At 52.4% G+C, this 12,961-nt stretch overlaps 1 protein-coding gene across 13 annotated transcripts in view; it reads right to left on the bottom strand.

Annotated features, from left to right (window-relative positions):
* AZIN2 (antizyme inhibitor 2) overlaps nt 1-12,961 on the bottom strand; it is a 47,434-nt gene that overhangs the window by 24,430 nt on the left and 10,043 nt on the right. For 7 of the 13 annotated variants that reach the window (XR_009345146.1, XM_059136351.1, XM_059136352.1 and 4 more), the window contains exons 1-5: nt 12,333-12,452; nt 11,242-11,424; nt 9,529-9,702; nt 1,666-1,838; nt 554-688 (exon numbers count right to left, since the gene is read on the bottom strand). Coding sequence is in view for 12 of the 13 variants with exons in the window: in XM_059136351.1 (XP_058992334.1) it covers nt 554-688; nt 1,666-1,838; nt 9,529-9,702; nt 11,242-11,424; nt 12,333-12,344 (677 nt within the window). In the remaining variant the exon portion in view is untranslated. Of the gene's footprint in view, nt 1-553; nt 689-1,665; nt 1,839-9,528; nt 9,703-11,241; nt 11,425-12,115; nt 12,479-12,961 lie in introns of those variants that run through there. The other 6 variants (XM_059136357.1, XM_059136348.1, XM_059136359.1 and 3 more) reach the window with 6 other exon arrangements.

Genomic DNA, 12,961 nt, shown 5'->3' with positions numbered 1-12,961 from the left:
CAAAGTCCTTTGGCACTTGGTGTCCATCCCATCCCTTCATGCTGCCACTGGGGCTGAGTCCCCTGGGATGAGGAGCAGGGCTCAGAGTCAGCCGTGTCCGTAGGTCCCTCCCAGCCAGCACTGTGCTTTAGTTTCCCCAGCTATAAAGTGGAGTTAAGATCCCACAAGGCTGTGCAATAATGTACCTGACGCATTTAGCACAGTGCCTGGTGTATCTTAAGCACAGAATAAATGACAACTATATTATTAGGTCATTATCACGACTTCTTCCATATCCCTGCGTGCAAAGAGTCAGAGCAAAGAGGTGCATGGCTCCTGCCAAGCCAGGTCCCTCCTAGGGCCTCTGGGGACAAGATCTGAGGACCATGGGGTTGAGTGAGTGGGACACTCCGAACTTTCTTTCCAAAGAGAGGAAATTGTCCAATGGCAGGATTCTATGCCTGGGGACAGGCCCTCCTTGCAGACCCTGAAGGAGGATCTCATAAGAGAACTGATTAATTTCTGGGAAAGAGGCAGGGGGCTGGCAGGGAGGGTGGCGTTTCTGGGCACTCACCTCACCCCCACTACCTCCACGTGGCTCCTCTTGGCGTTTTCAAGCAGGTGTCTGCAGGATTGCAGCGACGCTCCGAACTTGAAGCTCAGGGGGCTCAGGGAGTGACGGTCATCAGTAGCAATGCCCAGAACCATCCTGAGGAGACACGCAGCACACCTCTGCGGGGGGACCCCACCGCCTCCCACCCCAATTATATCCTCTCGGAGAACAGAGGCATAAGCTCAGAGCCACCCATCCCACAGGGCCCTGACCCCTTCCTGTACCTACACTGCCAGTCAGCCTCTGGAGCCTGTCCAGTCCATTCCCTAAACCTCCCTGGGCCCAGCCCCGCAGCCGCTGCCCTAGCCCTGACCTCTCCAGCTCTCCCAGGCAGCTCCACTTCCTCCAAATCAGCCTCGACACCAGCCAGGCTTTTCCAACTTTTCTTGTATGAGGGGAACCGTTTTTTAAACACAGTCTTATTGAGAACCCCGATATCAAGTGAAATCAACAACGTGGAAGATTCTTTGGGTGAACCAGAGTGGTCCCCCATCACCCCAAGGTGGCCCTCCCTGGAGCCCCTATGGCATCAGGTGACCACGAGAAAGCCAAAGCCAGAGCAAAGCATCCAGCCCTGACCCCCACCAAAGCCCACATGCATCAGGTCTCTGCCCTGGGACTGTGACCGACCAGCCTTCACAGCTGCCCTCTGCCCTCACACAGGGTTTGTTCTGGCCACCCCAAATTTCTGTTCATTCCTCAAACACCCAAGGGCTGCTTCTGACTTCCTCGCATTCTTTGCTGAGCAGTTCACCCACATACATTGTTGATCGGGCCCACCTCGAAGGCCGCCTCCTTTGCGCTGCCTTCCTGACCAACCCCCTCTTGCTCCCTCGGCCTATGACTTTGACCTCCAGAATACCGCAGCTTTGCTGTGCCCAGGCCGTCACAGGTATTTCTGCCCCGGTCCTCATCAGGCCCCAGCTCGCTGGGTCTGACCCAGGCGCGCCCACCCCAGACTCCTGGGACTATGGCCCGGGCCAGCTCAGGGTCCTCAGCTCCAGTGCTCCCCCTCCCTCCCCCTCGGCCCTCACACTCAGCCCAGCCCTCCCCACGAGCGGTCCTCAGCTTACCTGGCACTGGGGTAGCCCTTTACCACCTTTGCCAGCTCCATCTCGTTGTCAAAGCTCAGCAGCCGGACCCCGTGCTTGGCGGCGTACTTGATCTGTGCAATTTGCTTACAGGGGTTGGCGTAGATGATCTTACTGGCAGGGACGCCAATACGCTGGACCAACTCCATCTCTGCCTGTGGGATCCCAAAGGTGATGGTGAGGAGGCTCAGGGTCTACCGGGCCCACAGAAGTCGAGGACGCACAAATGAGGGGCAGAGTCATAGCATGCCTGGGGAGGTCCCTAAGAAGTGGGCTGCAGTTTTACACAACAGATATGTGAAAATCAGGACTCGTGACAGTTCGCCATTCTTTGACAGACAAGGCTGCCACAGACAGCTGGGCAGGTGGTGCACTGTACAACCGAGGTGAGGGAGGTCCCAGTCACAGAGAATCCATGGTAGATTTATATAGTTATTATAACTTCCTGGCAGTAGAGCATCTTAGCCTCACAAAGTCATATATATATATTATAATATATCATATATATATTCTAATTCACTGAAAGACATTACATAGAGTCATGATAGGCCTAACAATAGGCATGATACATTTTCCTGACAGATTTAATATTCAGAGTATTCCTTGGTGGGGATACCTGGGTGGCTCAGTTGGTTAAGCATCTGCCTTCAGCTCAAATCATGATCCCAGGGTCCCTGCTCAGAGGGGAATCTGCTTCTCCCTCTCTGTCTGCCCCTCCCCCAACCTGTGCAAGCTCAAGTGCTCATGCGCTCTCTCTCAAATAAATAAAATCTTAAAAAAATATATTCCTTGATGTACTGGAAAGTTCATCAGACCAAGAGTCCTTTTGACAGGTCATCCCACATCCCAAGGCCCGCTGTGTGCATGGCGCTCTGCTGGGTGACTCTGGTCAGCCCTTCTCCGTGAGGGGCTTCCTCTTCCTCACCTTTACAGAACACAGTTCCACCAGCTTGCAGCATTAATGATACAGACAATGCTGATGAGAGCAACCACTGTCACTGAGCACATACCACAAGCAGGCACTGAATGAGATGTCAGAAAAAGGGCCAGAGAACAAATAGTTTAGGTTTGGTCAACCACAGAGGTTCCTTTTTTTTTTCTTTTTAAGATTTTATTTATTTTGAGAGAGGGAGAAAGAGGACCTGTGTGCTCATGGGCAAGCCATGAGCAGGGAGAGGAGCAGACGGGGAAAGGGGCAGCTGGGCAGAGGGGCAGAGGGGCAGAGGGGGAGGAAGAGAGCATCCAAAGCAGACTCCAGGCCAAGCACAGAGCCTGAGGCCAAGCTGGATCTCATGACCATGAGATCATGACCTGAGCCAAAACCAAGAACCAGGTGCCCAATGGACTGAGCCACCCAGGCGCCCCAGCCATAGAGGTTCCCTGACATCTGCTCAACACGAAAGCAGCCAGAGAGAGGGCCCAAGTGAACGAGCACGGCTGTGATCCGACAGAACCTGACAGAATCAGGCAGTGGCCTAGCTTTGATAACCATCCATCATCGGCCAACCCTTGCTTTGGATTCACTGCTTTATCTACTCCTTGCACTAATCCCGTCAGAGGGGGGCCGACTCCACTCTAGAGAGAAGGAAACTGGTACTCAGCGGAGAGACACAGTGGGCAGGGGGCAGAGCCAGCTTTCAAACTCAGGTCTGACTTTCCATGATGGAAGGCAGGAAAAGAAGAGGAAGCCAGCTCTGAAAAAATGTAGGAGACACAGGGCCATTTTTAGCCATTCTGAGTTTATAATAAGTCTCCAATTTAATGTAGCAATTTTTCAACATGGGGTACTATCGTGCATTATCTCGCGTGATACCTGTAACTGTCCTGAGACATATGCATTGGCCACACTTTACAGAGGACCACATGGAGCTCAGAGAAGCCCATGTGCCTGCTGAAACACTAAGGAAGAGAGCAGGACGGAGCTGGAACTGCTGGCCTCACAGCTGTTTTCCAAAGACCCTGAGTCCGAGTGGATGTGCAAATGTGTTTCTGCTCCTGACTTCACATGAGGAGGAAGCCACGGTGGCAATCTGGGGCTTGTGATCTAGTTATAAACACACAATAACAACTGTTATTCACTGAAGGATTTCCACAGGCCAGCCATCGCCTTAAATATTTTCTATTCATTTGTATTTAAGTCTCATAATAATTTTATGAGGCAGGAAGCAGAGGCTCAGAAGTAAAGTGACTTGTCCAAAGTCACCCAGCTGGTAAGCGGCAAAGCTGGGACTCTAACCCAGGACTGTCAGACTTCAGCACAACAAGCTCTTTTTTTTTTTTCAAGATTTTATTTATTTATTCGACAGAGAGAGATCACAAGTAGGTAGAGAGGCAGACAGAGAGAGAGGAAGGGAAGCAGGCTCTCTGCAGAGCAGAGAGCCCAATGCGGGGCTCGATCCCAGGACCCTGGGATCATGACCTGAGCCGAAGGCAGAGGCTTTAACCCACTGAGCCACCCAGGCGCCCCGCACAACAAGCTCTTTACCACAGTACTGCGATGGAGAATTCAACCTCAAAGCAGACAAGTGTTCCTGGAGCATCAGTTGAGATGCTAATAAGAAAACAAGTGGTGAGAGAAGCAGAAAACCTCTGACCCCATGGAGCTTTCTTGGGTTGGGGCGGGGGCAGGCAAGAACACATGAGCACTGAATGATGAAGGAGTTACAAACGTGAGCAGAGCATGGGGAAAAGGCACGGGATACTAGAGAGCCCAATGGGGGACCTGGATGTGAAGAGTCAAGAACAGCCTTTCTGAAGGTCAGAAAGTGAAGCTGAGCTCCACAGGAGGCCTCGTCCAGGCCCAGAGGGAAGGAAGGAACTTTCTGGTAGCAGGAAGAAGGTCCTGCCGAGACCCGGAGGCAGAATGTGCTCAGCCTGGTCGAGGACCAGGGGACCCTGGAGTGGCCTGGGCAGGGAGAGCACCGTGGGGGGGGGAGACAGGGTGTCAGGGAGGTGGGCAGAGCCAACAGGGAGACTGAGAAGGCTGATGTGGATTTATATTTTATCCTGCGACTCAAGGGAATCTGTTGGAAGGGTTTCGAGGAGGGAAATGGCACAGTCAGATTTGCACTTGAACTGCAAGGTTTAAATGCACATCACTGGCTACCATGTGAGTACAGACTCAGGAAGGGCTGACAGGATTCTGTGGGGGACTGGTGGCAATCTCCCGAGGTGAGGGAACAGATGGGAGAGAGGTATTCCAGGGGCAGGGCTGGCAAGTGTGGTGGTGGCTAGCTCGTGGGGCTGTCTGACTCCACGCCCAGCAGGCCCAGCAGCCCTTCTCCAAGGGGAAGATGATGAGAGTATTGGAGCACACTGGGTTCTAGGTGACCTGTGGGATCCAGGCAGCCACCGGATATAGAAGGTCTGGTCTGGAGATCGAAATGTGGGAGGTGGTGGCATACTAATGGTATCTACAGCAGTGGGAGGAGATGAAATTCCCTAAGAGGCAGGAGAGTTTACAAGAGAAAGGGAGCCCGAGACAGAATCCAAAGGCACTCTCCCATTGAGAGAGAGGGAAGTCGGGCACCCAGGACCTGCAGAGAGGGGAGGAGCAAGGATTCATCCAGAAGGGGAACAACACCTAGATTATATAGTCTTGTCACGGCAAACCTTATCTTGTGACTCCTATCCGTACAGAAGGAGGGTGTCAACTCTCACAGGTGCGGGGTGTGGGGAGGGGGGTTGAGCGGGGAGCGGGGGGTGGGCAGGAAGGGCAGGTGCGGAGCAGCACTCTCATTCCTCTCATTTACTTCTGAAGTCTTTAAACTAGGAACATAGGTTATTGTTGAGTGTTTTTAAAAAAAGAATCTGTCCCAAATGGAGAGTAGCTCTTAGTGCGTATAAAGTTCCTGTCCTGCAAGATGAAGGAAGTTCTAGAAATCTGCCGAACCATGTTTACAATCAACCATACCGTGCTGTACACTTAAAAATGCGTTAAGAGGGTAGATCTTGTGATAAGTGTTCTTTTTTTAAAGATTTTATTTATTTGAGCAAGAAAGAGAAAGAGAGAGAGCACATGTGCTCACACAAGCAGGAGGAGAGGCAGAGGGAGAGGGAGAAGTAGACTTCCTGCTGAGCAAAGAGCCTGACATGGGGCTCGACCCCAGGACCTCGGGATCATGACCTGAGCTGAAGGCAGATGCTTAACCAACTGAGCCATCCAGGAGTCCCTCACGTTAAGTGTTCTTACCCCAAAAACGAACAGTCGTTGTGTTGAATGTTACTGAGAGTCTGGATAATAAGAGAACCAAAGAGTGCCCCTGACAAGATCTAAATGCATCTACACGGACAGATCTCCAACCTGCCAAGCTTAAAGCTATTGAGACACAGTCCCCACCACATAAACATCTTTTATGTTTTGTATCTTTTCTATGGATCATATTTGTACGTATTTTTTAAACACCATATACCCACCAAAGTCAAACAGAGATAATGGTGATTATCTCTAGAGACACAAAGCTGATGGCCTACGTGTGGGCATGAATGAATCAATGTATTCTTCGAATAATTCAAAACGCATGTTTAAAATCAAGTGCTTACTGAGTCTTGGGGGATCGCTGGGAAGTGATGTACAGTTATTAGCCTGGATAAAGCACCATTGCCGTGAATGGGTGACAAGTCCCAAGCCTTTGGATAAACCTGCAACTACTGTTTTAAGAAAGGAGTTTCCTATGGTTTCTGCTGGTACAGAAAAACACAACCTAGCCCCTTCCTCTAGCCTCCAGTCAATTTTTAAATACTTTAAAAAATCTTTGAAAGCCAAAACAACTATTAATTATTCTCGAGTGCCAATAGTAACAAGAAGCTGCACAAAAAGAAAGCAAAGTGCTTAAGTTGCTTTTTGTCATCTAAGATTTTTTTTTTTGTCTTACTGAAATGTTGCTAATGTAGATGCTAGAAGAAAAAGAATACTTTACAGTATTATGTTATGAAACCAATATACTCAGTGTTATATTCTGGCTTGAGGTTTGATTTGTTACTTTCTTTGAAAAGTGAATATGTTCTCTTTCATAGCCTATTGATGAACAGTCAGTACCAAAATTAATATTTTAGAGTATTATTCAAGTTAGAGGATCTTTTGAAAATATCTCTTATGATTTAATAGACTATAGTTGATATAGATTAAATACTAAGTCTTTGATTTCTATGTTGTTAATGCTATATTAAAACTATAAATGAACATAAAAATTATCATAAACTCTAAAAAAACAAAACAAAACAAAAAAAGTTGGTAAGGAAGTTGGTAAGAGATTCCTCAGAGTAGTGAGAGTGGAAATGGGGGCGCATGGCTCAGATGTCGGGGTTAGAGGAAAGAGCCAGGTGCACACACACAAGCGGGTGTAGACAGCTCTGTTTGGCCATGGAGAGAGAGCACGGGACTGCGCAGGAGGTGGTGAAGAGTCCCTGGAAGGCTTTTTAAGACGGGAGGATGCTGATAGAGACAGCAAGAAAAGGCAGAATGGGGGCAGGGGAGATGACATTAGGTCCTTGGGAAGGTGGGTGGGTGGACGAGAGCCCCATGCAAGGCGTGGCCTGTGCCATTGACCTATCCATGGCATAATTACACCCAGCCCACTGCTCACACCAGATCCTTGGCCAGGGGCATGGTGATGTTAAGTGTAGCCACTAATGATGGCCAACCAGAAGAGGGCAGTCTTGGCCTTTCAAGAAAAGCTGTGCTTCCCAGAGCCACCTCTCAGTAAGTGGGATCATCTCAACTGCAGGGAGGGAGCCATGGCCCCCTCTCGGCCCTGGGGGTTAGCAAAGGCAATCTCCTCACCAGCTGGGGCCCAGCTCTGCCATCCCCTTCCCAAGGACATGGATAGATACAGCAAGAGCTGGAGACCCCACACTACCACTGGCCACACTACACACGTGGCCACTCCCTAGTGAGTCACTCACGTCCTGCGCCCCCTTCCTGGTCTGTTAACTGCTTTCTCACAGGGCTATTGTCAGAATCAGGGTAGTAATAATTACCTCACAGGGTTGTTGCAAGAATAAAATGAGATAACGTACAGAAAACGCTTGGCAAAATGCCTGACAGGACAGAAGCCCTCAACAACAGAACGCACTTTTAACGTCCCTGTGGACTTCAAAGGCTAAGCCCTAACCCCCTCTAACTCTGCTCTTTGGAGGCCAGCTCTGAGGCCAGACGGTCAAGCACAGTGTCCCATCTCTCGGTTTCCAGATGCATAGGACCTGTCAGGGGGGTTGGCTCCTTTTCTTCACCCCTAGACCAAGAAGCCTGGAAAGGAGCCCCTTCCTCTTCTCCCAGAGCTGAACCCTGGCATGGCAGGCCTGCAGGGGGACGTCCGGGCTCTGCTACCAGCAAGCTGCGCACAGTTGGCCCCAGTCTCCTCCACTGTAGAATGGTGATCTCTCTCCTACTCTCCTCACAAGCTTGGCGCAAGACACGCATGAAGCTAGGTGTGCAAAGGAAGAGCTAATGCCAAGAGGTAGAGCTAATGCCAAGAGGTTTTGCGATGACGATAGGGAGAGAGACTCATCTATCACTCAGAGCATTAACATTGTCTTTGAGAAAAGACTTATTCTCACTCACCATCCCACCATGCTGCCCACCTCCTTCCCACCCAGAATCCCTCCACCCCTGTCACCCTGCCCAGGCTAGCTCTCCTCCTTTCTCCTCCAGGGTCCCTTTCTAGAATCCTCCTCCTCCTAACACCCAACCACACTGCCAGCCAGGATTTCAAACGAGTTCCCCTCAAAACAATCAATACTAACCATTAAAAAAACAACAGTAATGACAACCTCACAAAGCAACGCCCACCAGGTTTGTTCTCACCTCAGGGCCTTTACACTTGCTGTTCCCTCTGCCTGGAAGCACATCCCCTAGTTAACCACCTGGCTGGATCCTTTGCTTCCTTTGGGTCCGTATTTAAATTTCAGCAAAGCCTTCTCTGGCCAAGCTCCATGAAAGTACAATCTTCCTTCCTAACATTCCCTACTTCCCTTCCTCACTTTAACTTTCTCGCTAGCAATGACCACCTAAAACAACATAGATTTTCATCGTTTCACTTGTTTGTTTTTTAGAAAGCAAGTCCCATGAAAAAGGGCCGTTTTTGTTTGGTTTGGTTTGTTCACTTGCTAAATCCCTGCCTGAAATGTGCCCTCTGGTAGGTGCTCAAAAAAGGTTTGCTGAATGACTAAATGTGTCCAGAGCGGTACTCTGAGAAACTTTATACGCTTGAAGGCTGTCATCAGCTAAGGACAGGGAGAAAAGAGATGAGCAAAGAGTTCAACCCCCAGACGACAGAGCCTGTCTTACTCAACACTGGATTGCCAGCCCTAGTTACACACTGACCCGCACACTGCAGCCCGATGACAGAGAACGACACTAAGTAAGCAGAGTAAATCTAGAGAGAGCAGGCGGGGAATTCAGACAACAGTAGTCATCTCATTAGAAAGGCAGCAAAATTGGCAACACAACAGAATTCTCAAAGGACTAGTTGAGAAAAGGTACTGCCACACGTTACTAAGACTATAAAAGAAAAAAAAAACGATAAGAAGGTATTTTTGTTTTGTTTTGTCTTGTTTTAATTAGAGGGATACCATGCAGAGCTCTAAGCCAAGAAGCCTGAAAATCTCCATGAATAAGGTGACTCACCTACACACACACACACACACACACACACACACACACGGGTTCCCATTGAGAACTTCCATGCTTGTTTCTCCCTCCCTCATCCCTTCAAGCCCTCTTCCAAGTGGGTGGCCTGTCCCAGGGGGTAGGGACCAATGGCAGCACTCCAGCCTCCTGTGTGCTGACCCGGCAGCAAGGGTCAGTAAGCAGTGGGGTTGGGGTGGGGGAGGATAGGGGCTCACCTTGTTGGCACAGCTGAAGCCCAGCCCCAGCTCAGCCAGGACCTTCAGCACACCTGGGCTGCTGTTGCACTTGACCGTGTAAAAGGGCCGGACTCGGGGCAGGCACTTCAGGAAGCAGAAGTGCTTCCTCACCACAGCACCCAGGTCGGCCACGAAGAAGGCAGCAACATCACCCTGTGCAAGAAGAGTGAATGTGAGACCCCCCCTGCTTAGCTCCCTCCTGGTGCGTGCCATCTGCCATCCTCCCGGGGAACCTGACCCAGGCCCCACTCTGGCCACCAAGCCGCCCGGCTCTACCTCTTCCGGTCTCTGCAGAGAAGGCCGACTGCACTGGGGGTTCTGGGATCTGGCTCAAGTCCCCTTTTCCCCTCACTGCAGCGCCAGCCCCAGCTCCACACCTTCCGAGCTCTCGTTCCCATCATGCCCTTGGCGCAGAATACCCTTGCCCCCACTTGGATCTGGCAAATTCCCAGTCTACCTTCAAGATTCCCCTCACAGGCTACCTCCCCCGAAACAATAACGCCACTTTAGGGCTCTCGCTGCATGTAACACATGCTTTCAAAGTATCAGAGCTGTATATACATTCGTTTTCTCCAGAAAAAGATAGATTCTTTGCAGGCCAAAGCCAAAGCCTGCAGCCCATGGCTTTCCACATGTAGGTGCCCACTGAAGCCTTGCATGAGTCCCACCTCCACTGCGACCCCTGCCTCTGAGCAATGGGTCACCACAGATTTGTTGAGGGCAAAACCTGTACGAGATTCCAGGTGAGAAAGCATTTACTTCAGCCCTCCCTGGAACAGTTTCCCTTTTACGCTACACTTTTTTACTGAAGCCCACTTGGTGTCTGGCGTGATGCTAAGGGACACAGGTGACCAGACAGGGCTCTGGCCCTGAAGGCGCTTGGGTCTTGAAGGCAACCAACCCTCTGAGCGAGGACAGGTCCGTTCAATAAATGTTCTCCCGGAGCTTCTCCACAACGCGGTGGAGGCCACAGAGAAGAGGAAATACAAAATCGGCCCGGGAGATTAGGACAAAGTGACACTGATGAGTAATGAGGAAGGACGGAAACAGGTAAGAGTGAGACAGCCTGGGAGAAAGGCATTCCAGGCAGAGAGAACAGCCTGGGCCGAGGGGCGATAACAGCACACAGCGTCATCAGGAAGCAGCAGTGGTTCGGCTGGGATCAAGCATGATCCGCTCTGGGCAAAGCCGGGCGGGTGCGGGGCTCCAAAGGCAGAACTCTGGCTTCACCTTGCAAGCAGTTGGGGACCGCCCAACAATTCTGAGTTTGAGCATGGCTGTGATGGGGTTGGGGGGTGGCTAGTGAGAGGAGGCAGGGAGATTAGTGGGCCCCTAGAGAGATGAGGTCTGAACTACAAAGCCAGGGCCCAGCAGAGCACCCCCGGGGGCAGGCTGGTGGTATAATGAGCTTGGTGATGCCCTGGGGCGGGGGGGGGGGGGGGGGGGCGAGCCAGACTCCCCTGTTTCTGACCTAGAGGGGGGGTAGATGGTGGTGGTGCTGTTCATCAGGGCAGGGCAGGCAGGAAGGACAAAGTTTGGGGCAAAAACAAGGAAATGGGGGTCAAATGAGCCCATCTCGGGCAACAGCAAAGACTGAATGCCAAATATGAAGGAAGATGAGGACCCAAGGAGTCCTTCCAAGAAAGGCCGGCATGGGGAATAAGAGACCCAACCCAACTCCCCATCCCTCACCGCGGTGGCCTGTGAGGCCCCCAGAGTGAGCTCCTCCAACAGGTCTCGGGTGCTGAAGCCCTCCTCCACCATCACAAAGTCTGTTTCGCTCAAGTAGCCAGCCATGCCGAGGAGGAGGAGCCGTTTCGGGCTGGATGGAGCCGCTGCCCCGCCGCCCCGCCGCCTTAGAAAGTATGCAACACACTGCAGGGGAAGAGGGAGTAAAGTGAGTGGGCTCGCTGGAGGGCTGCCCTCCACTGTCCCTCTGACCTCCCCAAGCCGGGGGCTCCAGTCCTGTCACAACCCACCACCAGCTCAAGTCTGGAGAGCTTAGGCCTCCTGGGAAGGGTGGGGACGACCAGGAATCCCGGACTGGGACAAGGCATAACATGCCTAGATGTCACTGCCTCTCTGACCCTCAGTTTTCCCATCTGTAAAACGGATGGATCATTTTAGAGATCCTTTCTAGTTATGAAATTCGGGTTTTAGCAAAAAGGGAAAGGAGAGGGAGCAGGAAAGCCAAGAAGCTCAGGTGGGGAAGTTTTCAAGGGACCCCCCAGTTTTGACCACCCCAACTAAAGATACTGGGGGTGGCCCCACTAAGGAGTGGCCCCACTAAGGAGTCTCAGCCCCAGAACAGGAGCTTAGGTTCGAGTCCCCCCTCAGCTCCGTGACCTTGGCTATGCCCTGTCACCTCTCCGAGCCTCAGTTTCACCGTTTGTAAATGGGGGGGGGGGGGGGCTGGCGGGCAGGTCCTGACGTGCCAGGATTCTAAGCGTGCATGGGGCCACATGGTGGGTAGAGGTCGCGGGCTCCTGGGCGGGAACCGAAACCTGAGGTTCTGCCCGGGAGAGCCCTCCCGAGTGCAGGGCCAAGGACCCGCCCCCCACATCACCTTACCAAGCCCCGTCCTCCTTCGCGGGGGCCAGAGCCAGGCGCGCTGCTAGGGGGGGTCGCCGGTGACCTCGAAACTTGTGCAACACCCCAAGGAGGAGTGGCAGTTGCGGAGCCGAGGCCCCTGCTGAGAGGAGGCAAGGGGGCCGGGGGCAGGTCAGCACTGGAGCCGAGGGCGTCCGCCCCCGGAGGCTCCCCGAGCCACTCCCCGCACTCGCCTTAAAACGCATTTACACGGCTTCGGCCCATAGGTCTCCCCAGCGAGTGAATCGGATCCTCGGCGCCTCCGCTCGCCCGCTCCCCCCGGCTCGGGCCCCGCGGCCTGCGCCCCGCCCGCCCAGCAGCCACCGACCCCACACCCCGCCTGCCCCTGCCGCCTGCTTATATAAGCCCCGCCCAAGCCCCGCCCCTGACGCCCAGGCCCCGCCCCTCTCGGCCCCCTCCGTAGCCCGGGCAACCGGGTGCCGCCATCCCATTGGTCGATTCCGACATAAAGCATTCAGCTCTGCTACCCTGCTCCGCAAACCTGAGTAAGCGTCAATCCTCCCAGCCGGGCTGCACAGCTACCCCACACTGGGAAGTGGGAACTGCAGAGCCGCCACCTCAGAATCCGGAGCGCCTACACGCTGGGAAGCTTAGGTCCTGGATCATGGATCTTAGCGAGCGGGCAGGAAGCCAGGAGGTTATCTATTTGCTCTGGGAAATCTTCTCTGACTACCTCCTCTTGCGGGTGCCTCTCTCCTCTCCTCTTGGTGATCTCCTCATTTTATCCCTCAAAGCCTAGGTCAAATGTCATCTCCTTGTGTTACTTTTCTAATAAAATCCTTCTTAATTACCTCTCCCAGCA

The sequence above is a fragment of the Mustela lutreola genome, chromosome 10, assembly GCF_030435805.1.
Source record: "Mustela lutreola isolate mMusLut2 chromosome 10, mMusLut2.pri, whole genome shotgun sequence".
NCBI classification, from domain to species: domain Eukaryota; kingdom Metazoa; phylum Chordata; class Mammalia; order Carnivora; family Mustelidae; genus Mustela; species Mustela lutreola.
This window is presented reverse-complemented; position numbering and strand designations above follow the sequence as displayed.